The 15,831-nt window shown below is 64.0% G+C and overlaps 2 protein-coding genes across 4 annotated transcripts; both read right to left on the bottom strand.

Moving 5' to 3' along the window:
- Positions 1 to 294: 294 nt before the first annotated feature.
- On the bottom strand, positions 295 to 8,778 carry ANPEP (alanyl aminopeptidase, membrane). Of its 2 annotated transcripts, none has more exons than XM_063412376.1 (21): positions 8,619 to 8,778; positions 5,313 to 6,211; positions 4,901 to 5,046; positions 4,688 to 4,824; positions 4,479 to 4,605; positions 4,221 to 4,375; positions 4,019 to 4,132; positions 3,762 to 3,905; positions 3,622 to 3,687; positions 3,414 to 3,479; positions 3,087 to 3,259; positions 2,927 to 3,006; positions 2,635 to 2,768; positions 2,491 to 2,546; positions 2,226 to 2,373; positions 2,025 to 2,116; positions 1,776 to 1,883; positions 1,520 to 1,687; positions 1,272 to 1,412; positions 1,084 to 1,165; positions 295 to 624 (listed from the first exon to the last, which is right to left on the bottom strand). In XM_063412376.1, exons 2-21 carry the CDS (start codon positions 5,906 to 5,908, stop codon positions 472 to 474), a joined length of 2,886 nt encoding a protein of 961 aa, XP_063268446.1. In that variant the 5' UTR covers positions 5,909 to 6,211; positions 8,619 to 8,778; the 3' UTR covers positions 295 to 471. The 2 variants fall into 2 exon arrangements, with proteins under 2 accessions (XP_063268446.1, XP_063268447.1); XM_063412377.1 differs by lacking the exon at positions 8,619 to 8,778 and adding an exon at positions 7,591 to 8,603.
- Positions 8,779 to 9,400: 622 nt separating this feature from the next.
- AP3S2 (adaptor related protein complex 3 subunit sigma 2) lies at positions 9,401 to 15,640 on the bottom strand. Of its 2 annotated transcripts, XM_063412891.1 has the most exons (6): positions 15,508 to 15,640; positions 15,070 to 15,161; positions 14,695 to 14,806; positions 13,653 to 13,724; positions 10,424 to 10,531; positions 9,401 to 10,109 (listed from the first exon to the last, which is right to left on the bottom strand). In XM_063412891.1, the coding sequence occupies exons 1-6, from the start codon at positions 15,574 to 15,576 to the stop codon at positions 9,981 to 9,983; spliced, it is 582 nt and encodes a 193-aa protein (XP_063268961.1). In that variant the 5' UTR covers positions 15,577 to 15,640; the 3' UTR covers positions 9,401 to 9,980. The 2 variants fall into 2 exon arrangements, with proteins under 2 accessions (XP_063268961.1, XP_063268960.1); XM_063412890.1 differs by lacking the exon at positions 15,508 to 15,640 and having other exon boundaries at positions 15,070 to 15,453.
- Positions 15,641 to 15,831: the final 191 nt, after the last annotated feature.

Below are 15,831 nucleotides of genomic sequence, written 5' to 3'. Positions count from 1 at the left end.
TACCCGTCACAGCATCCATCCCTGCCCCAACCCTGCAGCACCTGCCCAGAGCAGGCCAGGCAGAGGGGTCCCGGTGCCAGTCCCCCAGAGCAGGCCCAGCAGGAGAGCTCACACGCAGCTGTCAGACAGAGGGGCTGGGGGCTGGCGTCAGCAGAGCCCCAGAGCCACTTAGCACCAGGCTCCTAACAGCCCGGGGGGCTCACAGCCCCGGGCCCTGCCCGAGGCATGCACGGCCCCTGGCACTTCCCACCCAGCCTGTCGCAGTCCCCACAGCACGGCCCCCAGCACCCAGGGTGCCCCTGGAAACTGGGAAGTTTTTATTCACACTCCCAGAGCGCAGAGCCTGACATGCCCCCTGCCCAGCCCATGTTCTGTGGGCAGCAGTGCGGGGCCTGGGGGCTGCAGGGATGGAGTGAGTGCAGTCAGGAGAGGGCGAGGGTCCGTCCTGGTGGCCAGGGAAGCGCAGTCCTGTTATTTGGTCTGGTCCTCAAACCACGCCAGCACTGTGGCCCGGTTCTCCTTCACCCAGTTGATGTTGGCGCGGGTGCGCTCCAGCGCCTGCTCCAGCGCCCGCGTCCCCGAGCCAAACCCGATGTCCTGGTTGTCCTTCTTGAACTGCTCCAGCTGCCAGGCAAAAATGGGGCTGGAGCAGGCAGAGCGTGGGCCCGGCAACCCCTGGCAGATCCCAGCAGCTTCCAGCACCACTCAACACCACCCAGGAACACCCCAATAGCCCCTGACAACCCCTGTGAGCACTTCAGCATCATAACCCAGCACCAGCCAACAGCCCCTAGGAGCACCCCAACAGCCTCTGTGAGCCCCCAGCACTACTCCAGCAGCCCCCAACATCATCCTGACAGCTCCAGTAGCACCCTGACAGCCGCCCAGCACTATCTCAGCAGCCCCCAGGAGCATTCTGACAGCCCTGGGGCATCCCTGCCATCACCATAGCAGGCACCCAGCAGCCTGTGACAGGGACAGAAGCCTCTCGGACCCCTGGGCACTCAAGGGGCAGGAAATCTCCTCTCAATGGCTGCTGGCAAAGGTCCCCTGTCCCCCGGCCCCGCCAGGGTCCAGCCTCACCTGTTGCAGCTCAAACTCTGAGGAGAAGCGCTGGGTCACAGATAAAATCAGGCGGGAGAAGGAGAAGGAGCCGCCCCCATACCTGGGAGAGCAGAAGTGTTCTGAGCCAGGGGAGGGGACAGGGGAAGGACTGTGCCAGCCCCAGGGGCACAGGCAGACAGGGGTGCCCCCAGCCCCGCCGTGCTCACTGGCTGAAGAGCGTCCTCCAGTTGCCACGGATGAAGTCCCAGGCCAGGGGCTGCCCCACAACGTTGCTGGCAATGCTGTTGATCGTGGAGGTGGCATCCTGCTTCCGGATCTTCGTAGGGTCAAGGGTGTACTCCAGGTACCTGGAGGAGCACGATGAGGGGGTGAGGGGCTGGCAGGGGCAGCAGACATGATGTGGGTGATGGGCTGGTGGGCACACACCACAGTGCCAGCCAGACCCCACACGCACCGGTTGAGGATCCAGGGGTGAGGGCTGCAGGAGAGGGCTGTGCGGAGCTTGTCAGCCTCAGACACCACAGTGGCGTTCTGGAACTTCTCCCAGAGGAAATCCCAGGCCTCCTCCCCGCCCGTGGCCACCATGCTGCAGTAAATGGCTGAGCGCAGGTTCGGGGGGACCCTGTCGGGGTAGGAGCCGTCAGTGCCCGGCGCCCCTCACCGTGCCCAGCCCCACCACACACACGGCACCAGGGCTGCCGAGGACTCACGGGTTGTCCGTGGCATCCTGCCACTGGCGCAAGTAGTCGGTGGCCAGCTGCTGGCACTCGGTGACACCGTAGGAGCAGGCGGTGCTGATGGCATTGACTTCGTTGTACCTGGGGGAGAGGCCATGAGGGCTGGGGTCCAGCACAGGGCACCCACCGGGCAGTGCCGGCTGGAGCAGGGCTGTGCCCTCTCCCCAGTGCAGTCAGGGAGACCCCAGGGATCCAGCCCAGCCCCAGGGCCATGGCACTCACTGGACCATCAGGCCACTGGGGATATCTTTCCAGCCATTGGTGATGTTCTTGTAGTAGCTGAAGAGAGGGGTCACCTGCTTCTTCATGTATCTCTGGGGGCAAGAGGGAGTCAGTGCCCACTGCCACTGACTGGCAGCACCCCACACCACTGTGGGGCAACCCTGGCCCTTCACCCTAGCCCAGGGGCGTGGCAGCACTCACCGACATGGCCCCAAAGACCTCACTGCGGTCAAACATCTGCTGGAAGTACTGGAGGTTGTTGAGCGCTGCCTGCCACGGAATGTATTCTGTCTCCTGGCTCAGGAACCGCGTCGTGTCCAGAGCCAAGGTCACGTTGACGTACTTGGCCCTGTCAGGGGTGAGGGCAGCGTCACCTCCCCAGCCCCACCGGCACTGCCCACCCCAGGGCACCCACCTCACCCAGCCCCTCAGCTCGGTGGCACTCAGACCACCAGGCAGGGCTCACCTGGCCAGGTTAAAGGCGTCATCAATGATCTGGGCGCGGTTGATCACAGGGAAGACCTGGCAGAGCAAAGTCAGTGTCTCAGGGCAGCCTGAGTGGGGTGGCATTAATGGGATCCCTCACCACAGCCCCGAGTGCCCCGTGTACCGTGTGGTTAGTGCCAAGCTGGTTGAGGAGCTGGTCCCAGTTCTCCTGGTTGTAATTGACACGGAAGTAGCCAGTGACATTAAGGTTCAGCAGGAGCCAGCTGGAGCTGTTGAGCTTGAAGTTGTTGTTGGTGTCTGGGAAGGGGACAGGAGGCTCTGTCAGAGCTCCACTCCCACCCGCCAGGGAGGGCCAGGCTCAGCCACCACCACCACTGCCTCCCTGGAACCCCGACCGGTGCCATGGCAGTGGAGGGGGCAGCAAGGCCCCCATTCACGGCCAGGACACACCATACCTGTGACTTTGGTCAGCCAGTAGGTGCTGTTCCCGTGGCTGCTCCCTGTCATCCAGGTGATGGGGACGATCCAGGTGTAGCTGTGCCATGGACAGACAGGTGATGGGACTGGCCCTCATCCCCTGACCCCTCATTTCCCAGCAAGACCCGCCACACTCACTTGAAGACAGAGGGTCTGTCCACAGAAGATGTGGGGTCCAGCAGAAAATGGGTCTGGTTGACGGTGCCGCTGCGGGTGTCCACAGTCACCACAGGGAAGCCCATCTGCAGCGTCCAGCGATCCATGATGTTGCTGATACTGTCAGGCAGCTGCACGTTGTTCTTCTCCACCGCCTGCAGGGATGGCAGCGCCGCCAGTCACCAGGGGCAGGGGCACGGGCAGCGCGGGGCTTGGCCAGCACTGCAACCCTCACCCAGCACGGGGGACCCCAGGCAGCCCCCCAGAGCCAGGGCTGGGGATGCTGCAGGAGCACCAGCCCCCTCCTACCTCTTGCAGGTGGACCCAGAGGTCAGTGTAGACGGTGTTGTTGTAGGAGAAGGTGTGGAGGTAGGACTGTGGGAGAGCACCGGGAGAGACAGGTGAGCAAGGGCAAGTCTGGGGTGTGGGACACCCCTAGAGTAGCCAGGGAGGTCTCAACCATGGGATGCCCACCCTGCACTGGGCTTGCTGCCCCTCAGTACCAGCAGCACCTCACCTGCAGCCCCTTCTTGAAGATGTCCTCACTGAGGAAGCTCGAGAGCATCCGCAGCACCGACGCTCCCTGCAGAGACAGCATGTCAGGGAAGCCAGGGACATCCCAGAGTCCATCCCCACGCCTGGGACCCCGGTGCACACCTTGCTGTAGGCGATGCTGTCAAAGACTTCACTGATCTGGGCTGGGGTGTTGATCTCCTCTTCACGGAAGGAGAGCGGGTGGGAGCTGGCCAGGGCGTCTGTCGCCATCACCGCATGCAGCTCGTTCAGCACCATCAGGTCTTTCTGCAGAGGGGGCACCAGCACCGCCTCAGCCCTGTGTTACTGCCTGGCACCGGGGCAGCCCCTGGGCGCCTGCCCCCCTGCCCGCCCCCACGCCCATCGTCCCTGGCACTCACGATGTTCCAGGAGAGCTCAGCAGAGTCGGCACCCAGGTACTCCACATACGAGGCAAAGCCCTCGTTCAGCCACAGGTCGTTCCACCACCGCAGCGTCACCAAATTCCCAAACCACTGCAGAGGGCACAGCACTCCCTCAGCCGCCAGCTGTCAGTCAGGGCAGCGGGCGAGGGGTGCAGCGGGCGAGGGGTGCAGCGGGTACCTGGTGTGCCAGCTCGTGGGCGATGACGGTCACCACGCGCTCCTTGTTGCCAATGGAGGAGTAGCCATCATTGAAGAGCAGCGAGTTCTCCCGGTAGGTCACCAGCCCCCAGTTCTCCATCGCACCCGCGTTGAAGTCAGGGAGGCCAACCTGGTCTGGGGGTGGAGGGGTCCCGTCAGTGCCCCGCTGACAGCATGACCATCCTCCCCCTGCAGTGGGCACCTCAACCCAGCGCCCCGGGCGCCCCACAGCACCCACCAGACTTGGGGAGCGGGTAGGACGTTTTGTAATGCTCCTCAAAGAAGCTGAGGATGGGGCCGGTGACATTGAGTGCGTAGTCGCCCTGGCCCTCCCGGATGGCATTGGGGCGGCCCCAGATGCGAATCTGGAGAGGAGGGATGCAGGACTCAGCAGCAGCCCAGGCTCACCACCCGGGTGGGCACAGGGTGCACCCCACCCCATCCTACCTGTGTCTTCTGCGAGTTACTCTCCACGTAGGTGAACTGGCTGACAATGAAGGCCAGAAGGTACGTGGACATCCGGGGGGTGGTTTCAAACTCAGTGACATTCCAGGCCTCCCCATTAATCATCTGCTGCCTGGTGTCTGCGGAGATCAGAGGATCACCTCACAGCCCTGCCAGGCCCCCAGCCCTCCGGAGGCGTCCCCCCACCCGACTCACTTTTGGCAGGCATGTTGGAAATGGCTGTATAGTTGGAGGGGTGGATCAGTGTCACCGAGAAGTTGGCTTTCATGGCCGGCTCGTCGAAGCAGGGGAAAGCTTTGCGTGCGTCAGCCGCCTGCATCTGCGTGGTGGCCACCACCTGCCTGTGAGCAACCCCATCAGTCCTGGGCGTCCCTGTGGAAGCTGCACCCCCAGGCCCCTTCCTCCCATCCCCACTGGGGCAGCACGAGGATGCAAAGGGGGCACAGAGGCTCCTCACACCCATCCCATGGTCCCGGAGGGGGAGGAGCCCCAAAGCCAGCCCATGCCCTCCACCTGCCTGTGCCAGCCCTGTGCCCCCCATTCCCCTTCCCACCACCACATCAGGCCAGCCCTGTGGCTCCCACCGCCTCCCCTGCCCTTCACTTACTTGTTGCCTGACTCTGTGTATTCACTGCGGTAGAAGCCAGCCAGGTCATCGGCCAGCTCCCCGGTGAAGCTGCTGGACAGGCGGTACCGCTGGCCCTGCTGCAGGGGCGCGTCCAGCTGCACCACCAGGTACTGGGTGGCAGTCTCCAGCCACGTGCGGGAGATGGCAGGGACCGTGCCAACACCCTCTGCCTCCAACGTGGCATGGAAGGAGCCCTGCATGGTGTAGTTGAGCTTGTTGCTGTGGATGAGGATGAGGTTGGTGGCTTCCTCGCACACGAAGACCACGCTGCTGTTGCCCTTGAAGATGTACATGTTGTTGGCATCGGGCTTCAAGAAGGGCTGCAGGGACACCTCGTAGAACTCTGGCTTCAGTGTGGCCGGCAACCTCCACCGGTTCCAGGGGTTGTTTGGGGCAGGGGTAGTGCTGGTGGTGGTGCCGGGGCCAGCCGTGGTGTTGGTTCCCACATCTGATGTCCCCTTGTTCTTTTCCTGGGCGTACACCACCGAGAGTGCAATGATGGTGGCCACAGCCCCCAGGCCCAGCACGATGGCCACGATGCCCACGGTCTTGCTGATGAAGAAGCCGGCTGCCATGGCGGGCAGCAGGAGTGGCACGGGCAGAGGCAGTGCTGGAGCGAGCGCGGCTTTTAGCCTCTCGGTCCCACGAGGTTTATTAGTCCAAGTTAATGGGTGAAGGATTAAATGGCCATGGGGCTCAGGGCGGTGACAGACCCTGGGATGAGCTTTCCACCTGCCTGCCCTCCAGCCGGGCGGGAGCACCAACACCCAGCACCACTGCTGCAGGGACAGAGTTGGCACAGGGGGGTGGCACCATCGGGGCAGAGCGTGGGCTGTGGGCCTGGACCCCCGGCGTCCTTCCCCAGCACGGGCCCGGCCCTGCAAAAGGAGGGACAGAGCCAGTGGTCGCAGCAGCAGCCACATCCCCACCACGCTGCAGGGCACAGCGTGTGTCCCCATCAGCCAAGCCCAGATGCAGACCCAGTGTCACCCATTTACCCTCGTGTGACAGGGTTTGAGCCACTGTCTGAGGGTCCACGCCGCCCCTGCCTGCGAGGGGCACAGCTCACAGGCTGCCCCACCCAGGGAAAGCAGGGGTGTGGGGTGCAGCACGGGGGTCTGGCAGTGGGAAGGGAATGTGGGGGGGACACCTGGGAGGAGCTCCCCTGCCCACAGCCCGCTCAAAGTCCAGGGTCATGAACCCGGAGGCCACGGAGTCAAACTCCATCCTTGTGAGCCCAGCCCCAGTGGGCACATGTGAGGTCCCCACCCAGGGTGGGGTGGGTGGGTGACACAACCTGTCACACACTGGGAATAGGAAGTCCTGTTCTCAAGATCTGATCGATCTCTGCAGAGGGAGATACGGGCAGGTGTTGGCAGGAGCCACAGCTGGGCCAAAGGGCAAACCAGGATGAGTGAGTGGTGTCCTCAGGGAGCCCTGCCCTGTCCCTGACAGCAACCAGCTGCACCCGCCAGGGCCACCGTGCCTGGCACAAATCACTCTGGTGCTGGTGTCCCTGGCGTTCCCTGTTAGGTACACCCATCCCCCAGGCCCCTGCTGGCTCTCTCAGTGCTACCCCCACCGTGGCTCTGGCCAAAGGCTTTGGGGACAGTCCCCCACAGGACCAAGGGCCACAAGTGGCTGGGAGGGTGCCAGGCACTCTGTACACTGCAGTCCCACACGGACGGGCCTGCTGGCCCTCCCCCTGCCCCTGGGCACAGCACACAGCACACAGCACACAGCACACAGCACACAGCACACAGCACACAGCACACAGCACACAGCACAGCCCCACCGGCTCGCCTCGGGAGGGGCTGGATGGAGTGAACGGGGAGCAGCACTGGGGCAAGACACAGCACCCGCTCTGGCTCCCCCGGCGCCTGCAGGGTTCTGTCCCCTCCCCCAGGGACCCCTCTCAGGAGCCCAGACACGCAGTTCCCACGTCCCACGAGCGGCACAGAGGTTGGATGTCACCTCGTGGGCACGTGGGTCCCTTGAGGCTCTGGCCTCACACACCCCACAGCCCGACACCCACCCAGAGCCGTGTCGTGCACCCCCACAGACCCCCCAAGCCCCGCATTGCATACGGGCTCCATAACCCCCATGGATGTGAACTGCCGCTGCCCCACGCCCCACAGCCCCCCTATGCACCCCCACAGCCCCTTTCCCCGCTTGGGCCACCCCAGCGCCCCGCGGACCCGCTGCTCGGGCTGTGACCCTCGGAGCCCCCGCAGCAGCAGCAGCGCACCCCGCTCACCTTCCTGGCCCAGCGGGGGCGGCGGGGTCCGGCCCGCCCCGCTCCCCCTTCCCGCGCCCCACGCCCGCCCTGCTGAGCCCGACCGTCCGCCCGGCTCCGCGCTCAGCTCCGGCGGGAGGAAAGCTTCCTCCAAAGCTCCGGGGCAGGAACCCGGAGCTCTCGCCCCCTTAACCTCGTGTCTGCCGGCCGGCGGGGCGGGGGCCACTGCCCGGGACAGCGTGGGGGGAGAACCTCCGGCGTGGGCTGCCCCACGCTGGAGCAGGGCGAGGAGGCAGCTCTGAGGGGAACGGGGGCTGCGGAGGGGGCCTGGATTTGGGAACACGCTCCGGCGGGCGGAGCTCAGCCAGCAAAACCCTCACCCATGGGTGCCACAGCACAGCACAGCTGGGGCTGGGGGCCAGGAGCCATCCCCGGGATCCAGCCCCATCTCCGGACCATGCCGGCGGCTCGCAGGGGGAGTGCGGAGCCCCCGGGCAGCCCCTGCCCTCTGCAGCCCCTCACACGCCGCATGCCCCGGCTCGCCGTGGGCTGTGGGGCGGCTCTGGTGACCCACCCAGCGCGGGGTCACGGCCAGCGCCGGGCTCAGCTCCCGCACGACCCATCGCCCCCGCCCCGGGGCCGAAGCTCCTCGGAGGGGAAATGGTGGGCTGGGGGCTCGCCCCGGCCCGTCCCAGCCTGAACCAGGGCTTGGCAGGGCAGAGCGGCCCCGGCACGGTCCGGTCCCGCGGGGCTGCGGGGCTGGGGCTCCGGCGGGAGCGGGACGGGGCGGTGGGGCCGGAGCGGTTCGCGGAGCCGCCGCGGGAGCTGCACGTGTGACCGGACACACCCGCAGGGCGGCGGGATGCTGCGGCGCGGGGACACGGGCACTGCTCCGGCAGCCGAGCCCCCGTGCCCCGGCCTGGCACAGCAGCTCGCCAGCACCTCGCCAGCTCCCTCGCCATGAGGCGAGCCGGAGCGCTCCCCTCGGTCTCTGTCCCGCCGAGTTCTGCGCCCCAGCCCCAGGACATGGCCCGGGCACGATGGCTCACCTGCACCCTTCGCCGGCACCTACAAGAGGAGGAGGAGGAGGAGGAGGAGGAGGAGGACTAGGAGGAGGCGGAGGAAGAGGAGAGCCAGCGGAGAAGAGAACGCAACAGGTTGCTCGGCTTCCTGACCTCCAGGAGCGCTGATGTGGCTAGTGGCCAGCTGAGGAAGGGTTAAGCTGCAGGGAGGGGAAAATTCCTTCCAGGCAGAGTCACGGTTTCCCTGCCAGGGGAAGTGGAGGCAGAACCCGGAGCACAGCTGGGGAGCAGAGGAAGGGCCCCTGGCCAGCCCCAGGGGCTGGTGGCCAGATGGAGCCTCAGCAGAGCCAGGGGCGTGGGGCACATGGCTGACAGAGCCCATCAGGGTCACTGTGACTCCCAGGAGGAGCCCTGCTCCTCCCCAGCCTCAGAGGACCCCAGCCCCACAGCTCCCACCCACCCACAGAGCTGTCAGAGCTCACGGCTGCCCTGCAGAGGATGCTCTGCAGCAGGGAGGGGGCAGGAACTGGCAAGGGGTGACCTGCTACCAAAGGCCCAAAGCTGGGGACACAGCTGTCACCCTGAGCAGGGCCCTCACCCTCCCCACACCTGCTCCAAGAGCAGAGGGTGCAGCCAGGGACCCTGCCCTAAGCCCCCTGCCCTCCCTAGGTCATCTAGGGTCCCCTATCCCACCCCCTGGGCCTCCAGCAGCCACAAGCCCCCCAGGCCTGCAGCCAACCCAGGAGAGGTGCACAGAGCCCCCGGCCCCCTCCCCGTCCAGCAGCAGCCACAGCAGACACAGATACAGTTCAAGGGCAGTTTATTGGGAGACAGGGACACACTCCAGCAGCCCCAGCCTGGCCTGACCCTGCAAGACACCACCTGCCCGTCCCCCAGGTCACTCAGCTCCTGTCCCTCTTGCTGCCACACCCCCGCCCTAGCATGCCCCCCTCACACAGGGCACACAGCAGCTCCCACGAGTGACCCCCACCCAGCTGGGGCCCATCACAGAGAGCAGGAGCAGGGCAGGGGACAGCCACGGCTGGGAGGACAGAGGAGATAACCTGGCAGAGCCGGCACTACAGGCACACTTTCACCACTGGAATCCCAAGAATCCCAGGAGGGACAGGAGTCAACTCTTCCCCACAGCGAGGAGAAGCTGCATGTCCATAGGGAGGGAGGGGAAGGAAGGGCACCCTCCTTGCTGGGGCACCAGGGAGCAGAACTGAGCCCAGGTCCAGCGGTAGGGACGCCCCTGCCCCATTCTCTGAGCCCTGTCACTGCTCCTGCCCTCGGCCACTATCGGCCCCTCTGTGCCACAGGGGCAGAGCCCCAGGAGGGGCCAGGGGCACCAGCTCTGCTTAGCAGACAGCCCCCGGCACGGGCTGCTCACATGAACTGTGACAGGTTGGGCACTTTGATGTTGATGTCCCCGATGTTGATGTTGCGGGGGATCTCGGGCAGGTTGATGTTCTTCACGGCTGACACGGCGCGGGAAGGAGCAGCTGAGAGGCCTCCCTGGGGACACAGGGACCGTGACCACTGGCCCCACCCCACAGCCCCTCCACAGCCGCATCTTCCTGATAAATCTTTTATGGCCTTGAGTCATTAACCTCGACAGAAAAACCACTTCCACACTGTGGCAGCTCCCTGCACTTCTGACCAGCACCACTGGCAGGGATGTCCCCAGCCCCATCCCGAGGGCTCAGGTAGGCACACACTGGGAATACCCTGGATACCCCCCCTGCCCACCCCTGTCCCCAGAGGCCACCCCCCTCACAGCCCAGGGTCTGTCAGCTCCGGCGGGGCAGAGCCGCAGCTTCAGCGCTCACCTCTGCCTTCTCCAGCTTGCCCTGGGCCTCCACCTGCGCCACAATCTCGTTCATATTGGTCTCCAGCACCATCCCGCCGATCACCATCTCCTGCAGGATGTGGTGCACCTGCCAGGGAGGGACAGAGGGGACAGCAGGCTGAGGGCCCCGTCCTGCCGGGCAGCGGCTGCAGCATTGGTGTGGAAGCGTGGCAGGAGCCAGCGTCTCCCTGAGGGACACAAATCCTGTCCCCTATCCCTGTCCCCTTCTCAGCAGCCTGCAGAGTCAAAGGGTGGCCAAGGTCCTTGTCATGGGGAGCCCCAAAGCTCCACTTACCACCCGTACCCCACTCCAGATGACAGCCACCCACCCACCGGGCCCACGGCAGCCCCGGATGCAGCTCATCCCACTGGCACAGCCTGGCTGTGCCACCCCCGACACAGGGCTGCTCCCTCCCCGGCCAGCAGCCAGGTTACAGCAGGAACGTGTCCTAGAGATGGCCCCAGCAGGCAGCAGGTCCTCACTGGGCAGGACACTTCTCCCCAGAAGCTCCTTCTCAGAAAGCCAGGCCAGAGCCTGGCGTCTCCGCTGTCTCTTATGAAGGTCAGGACTGTGACAGAGGCACAGCAAAAGCACAGAACTGCCGAGGGAGCCTGCTCCTTTCCTGGGACCCCTCGAGCCCCAGGATGAACAGCCAGGCAGGGCCAGTGCAATCACACAGCCAGAGCAGGGAGAGGAACACTGCTGAGTTGCAATCCCAGCAATTGCAAGCAGTCCTGAGGCGGCAGCCAGGCTGTGCTGGTGGGTACAACCACCCCGAGCTCCTGCACGTGGCTCAGCTCAGCATTCCCTGCACACTCATTAGCTCCTGGTGAGCTCCCAGCACAGATAATGGATTTATGGGTCCCATGTACTTCCGTGAAAGAGGCTTTGCAGGAGCATCATTGGGTTATGAGATTGTTTTATGGTTTCACAGAGCCAGGCTGCACTTGTAAACCCTTGTGATAAACACCTCCAGGACCATCTTGGGGAGAATAAAGATGAGAGAACCTGCTCTGAGGGGGAACCCCAGCTCTGTGAGGTGATCCCAGACAACAGTGAAGTGACACAAGCCAAGGGATGCCCACAGGTGCTGTCCCATCCCACAGTGCCTGGAGCAGCAGAAGATGTGTGGGATCAGCACTGGGTGAGCCCCAGGCAGCTCCTGGGACCCCCCACAGCCCTGGAACCCCCATCCCACAGCCCAGTCCTAGTGCACGCTGGAGCAGCTGGAGCAAGGGGCTCCCACAGCCAAAAAGGATATGGGCGCATCAGGAAACATTCCTTCAAGATCTGGCTTTGGCCCAGCTGGCTCCAAACCAACAGGGCAGAAATCCTGAACAAGTTTTGTTTTCCAAGCCAAAGCACAGCCCTTCCTGAGCAATCCGTGTCCCCTCTGGGACCCCGCAGCTGCTGAGTGCAGCTCACACTCCCCTCCAAGGTGGGAAGCACGGCCGAGAGCTGGGCACAGCCCACCCTGGGCCTCCCCTTGTGACAGGGGGTCCCTGCAGCTGAGGCTGGGGCTCCCAAAGCCGACAGCTACCAGCACTGGTGTCACTGGTGCCTGAGCAATGCGCCCCTCCATCAGCCCATGGCAGCAGCACGACCCCAGACTCAGCACAGCTCTGGCCACACGGCCCTTGTGCTGCAGGTAGTGCAAGGTGGAACTTAAGGCAAAAAGAAAAATTGCGTAATGCAGCCAAAGTTGGACCTGAACCCTGCCACCCCCTGCCCAGGGAGACATTCACAGCTCTGTCTGGGGAGACACTCATGGCCCTGCTGGGCATCCCAGTGGGGCAACCAGGGCCCAGCAGGACACACCAGCACATTCCCAGCACCTCAAACACTCTCCCTCTCATGGAAGCACAGAACTCGTGGAAGCACAGAAACATGAGCACATCTGAGAAATAAACATGTGCCAAATATAGAAAGAGACCGGAGGACCAACTGATAAAGGCCAAGGCTTGAGTCAAAGCTGGGAAGCAGGAGTATTAGATGGGAAGTAAACAGGGCTGGGAGAGCCTGCAGTGACCGAGCTGGGGTCTCCACTATCAGAAACCTCCGATTCCTGTCTCCTGAGAATGTTCTTCCAGGAGAGGCCACAGAAGGGCGACCCCACTGCTGCTGGCACAGGTGTGATGTGCCCTGCCCGAGGGCTGCTGTGAGGCTCAGTGTTGTACATGCAAATCTCATGTAAAGCTGAGAGTAAGGCTGAGTGAAAAGCTGCTGGCTCCTGGTCATGCCACAGAGTCAGTACCCACGGGCACATCCTCCCCCAGCTATGGGCAGAGGTGACCTGGGCAGCTGCCAACACTTCTCCCGCAGCTGCTCGGCCCTCCTTCCTCCTTTGATAAACACTTTTGCTGACAAGATAATCATGTTGTGGCATTTTGGAAAGTTTACAGCAGGACAAACAACGAAACCAAAGCCTGACCTTGGCAGCTGGTAACACAGAGACGCCCCAGACCTGCTCACTCCCCCTCCCTGCCAGTTCCCCAGCTGGAATCACCAACGGAAAGGGAACATTTTACTTTTTTTTTTCCCCAGTGTTCTTTTTTGTTTACATGTTTTTGTCTTCAGTAAAGACCTTTTGTCTTGATCAACAGCAACGCAAGCCCAGCACTCTCAGCCAAGCCTCTCCCTGCTCCCAGACTATTTCTGGCTATCTATTCCCAGCTATCTTCAGCCTTGTGACCCAGGACATGATCAAAGGCGGTGGTTTCCATCCAGGATCTCCATCCAGCTCCAGAGGAAGCACTACAGGCTGCGGCTCAAACCAAAGTTTACCTAGCACTCTGAATTCCAAACACTCCCATTGTTCCTTCCCTCTTCTTCCCGGCAGCTGTAGTAAAATGTTAACTCCCACGAGGTGTCACAGCCTGGAGCAGAGGCAGAACGCCCCAGCCCCAGGCCAGAGTCTGCCCAGCTCCACCAGTGCTGGCTGTGGAGCACAGACCCATCACTTGCCCACGGCCACCGGGCCCCAGGGCAGCCCCAGGGCTGGGCACGGCTCCTGGGCTCGCAGCAGCCCAGCACCACTCAGGTCTGTCCTTGGGAGGTCACCGTGTGAGTGGCTTTCAAAGAACACGGGCTGGAAGATTCCCATACAGCACCTCAGTCCCTCCCAAAGTGACCCTGCTGTCCCCACTGTCCTGGCCAGCCCCAGCCCAAGAAATGCAGGCTCTGGAGCAGCCCCGAGCCCACCACCCACCTTGTCCATGTGGAAGATGAGGTCCAGCTCACAGACGTTCTCAAAGCACTTGTCCAGCGTCTCCACAAACACCTGGGGCAACAGAGACCAGGCAAGATGATCACACCAACGCCATGGATCACTCCAGGCAGGGGACAGAGCAACTGGAAAGCTGGAAAAGGACCTAGGGATGCTGGGGACTGTGGCTGAACATGAGCCCAGGTGTGTCCAGGTGGGCAAGAGGCCAAGGGCACCTGCTTGTGCTAGCCCCAGTGAGGGCACAGGCCCAGGGCAGGCCCCTGTGCTGGCACTGCTGGCACCGCTGGTGCTGGGGCAGCTCTGGGCCCCTCCTGACAAGACAGAGCTGGAGGGGCTGGAGCGTGTCCAGGGCAGGGAACGGAGCTGGAGAAGGGTCTGGAGCCCCAGGAGTGGCTGAGAGAGCTGAGGGGGCTCAGCCTGGAGAAAAGGAGGCTCAGGGGGAACCTTCTTCCCATATCGTGGTATTCAAAGGGAGGCTACAAAGCTGAAAACTCCCTTCATACAAGAAGTCACATGGAAAGACACTGAGTGATGGGTACAGGTTCCTCTTCGGGAGACTCCAACAAGGCACAAGAGGAAAATTTTTTCCAAATAAACAGACGTTGAATAATCTCCATGAGGAAGTGAGGGATTCCCCACCACTGAGTATTTTTCACATGCCAGGGTGTTGGGAATTGTCTAGGCTGTACTGCCAAGAAAGGCTGGACCAGACAACCCTGAGGTCCCTTCCAACCTGGGATTCCAGAATCTAAGGATTAATGGTTGGAGTCAAAGTTCCCAAGGGTCCTTTCCACCCTAAGTGATTCTATGCTTCTGTTTTTAAAAGATGTTCCTTCAGACTGACTTGCCTGCTGCTCCCAGGAGAAGAGGCCATGTAGAAGCTCGGGGAGTACGTGCAGCCCCCTCCCACCATGGCCCCGAGGGCTCCCCAGGCCCTTCAGAAGGGCTGGCACAGGGACACCACGGGCACGAAACACCCCTGAATGGTGCCAGGGCAGGGCTGCTGGGCCCTGCAGGGACGCACCTGGATGAGGTCCAGGATGCCCAGCTCGCTCTCCGAGGAGTCCACGCAGAACACGAAGTACAGCGTGGCATAGTGGCGGTAGATCAGCTTGTAGTCCGAGCCACCAAACAGGCTGTGGGGACACGGGCAGGGCTGAGGGGCTCTGGGGGACACGGGCACAGCTGAGGGGCTCTGGGGGACACCCAGGCTGTGGGGACACAGGCACAGCTGGGGGGCTCGGGGGACACCCAGGCTGTGGGGACACGGGCACAGCTGGGGGGCTCGGGGGACACCCAGGCTGTGGGGACACGGGCACAGCTGGGGGGCTCGGGGGACACCCAGGCTGTGGGGACACGGGCAGCGAGAGTGCCCGGCCCGGCCCCTCTCGGCCGGTACCTGCCGCACTCCAGGAAGTTGCAGATGTGGTCATCCCGCTTCAGCACCAGGTGGAAGGTGTCACGGATGATCTGCTGCTGGACCTCCTCTGCCTGCCAGGAGGACACGGTGGGTGGGCACCCATGGATGCACGTCCCACCCATGGCATGGCACCCGCGTCCCCCGCTGTCCCTGCTGCCCAGGGGCGCCGTGAGCCCGCGGCTCCGGGTGACAGGCCAGTCCCGGTGCCGCCCACGGGTGACCCGGGGCATCCTGAAGGACGCGGCCAGGGCACGGGCAGGGCTCTCCCTTGCCGCAGCGACCGCCCCTGCTCCCGGGACACCCCCAGCCACCGAGCCCCACGGCCCCGCAGCCCTGCACCGGCCCCGGTCCCGCAGCGGGCTCAGGCACCCGCTGCCGCAGCCCCGCCGGCGGCCCGTTCCGGTCCCGGTGGCGCACCAGGTGCTGGTAGAAGCGGACGAGCCGCGGCTTCCCGTGGTTGTTGAACACGAGGATGGCGTTGATCATCCCGGCGGCGCGTCGGGCCGGCCCGGGCCCGGAGCAGCACCGGCAGCAGCACCGCGGCCGCAGGCCCACCGCAGGAAGCCCCTCGGCCGCCCCGGAAGCGCACCGGGCTCCGGTGGGCTGAGCCCGGGGTGACCCTGCGGAGCCGCCGGGCCGCGGGAGCGATCAGAGCCGCTCCCAGGCGGGGGCTCCCCGGCACGGCGCGGCTGCACCGCGGCCTGCCGCCGGGGCGGGGCCGGCCGATCCTCGCAGCCCGAC

This window comes from Prinia subflava, chromosome 15 (assembly GCF_021018805.1).
Source record: "Prinia subflava isolate CZ2003 ecotype Zambia chromosome 15, Cam_Psub_1.2, whole genome shotgun sequence".
In the NCBI taxonomy this organism is placed as follows: domain Eukaryota; kingdom Metazoa; phylum Chordata; class Aves; order Passeriformes; family Cisticolidae; genus Prinia; species Prinia subflava.
This window is presented reverse-complemented; position numbering and strand designations above follow the sequence as displayed.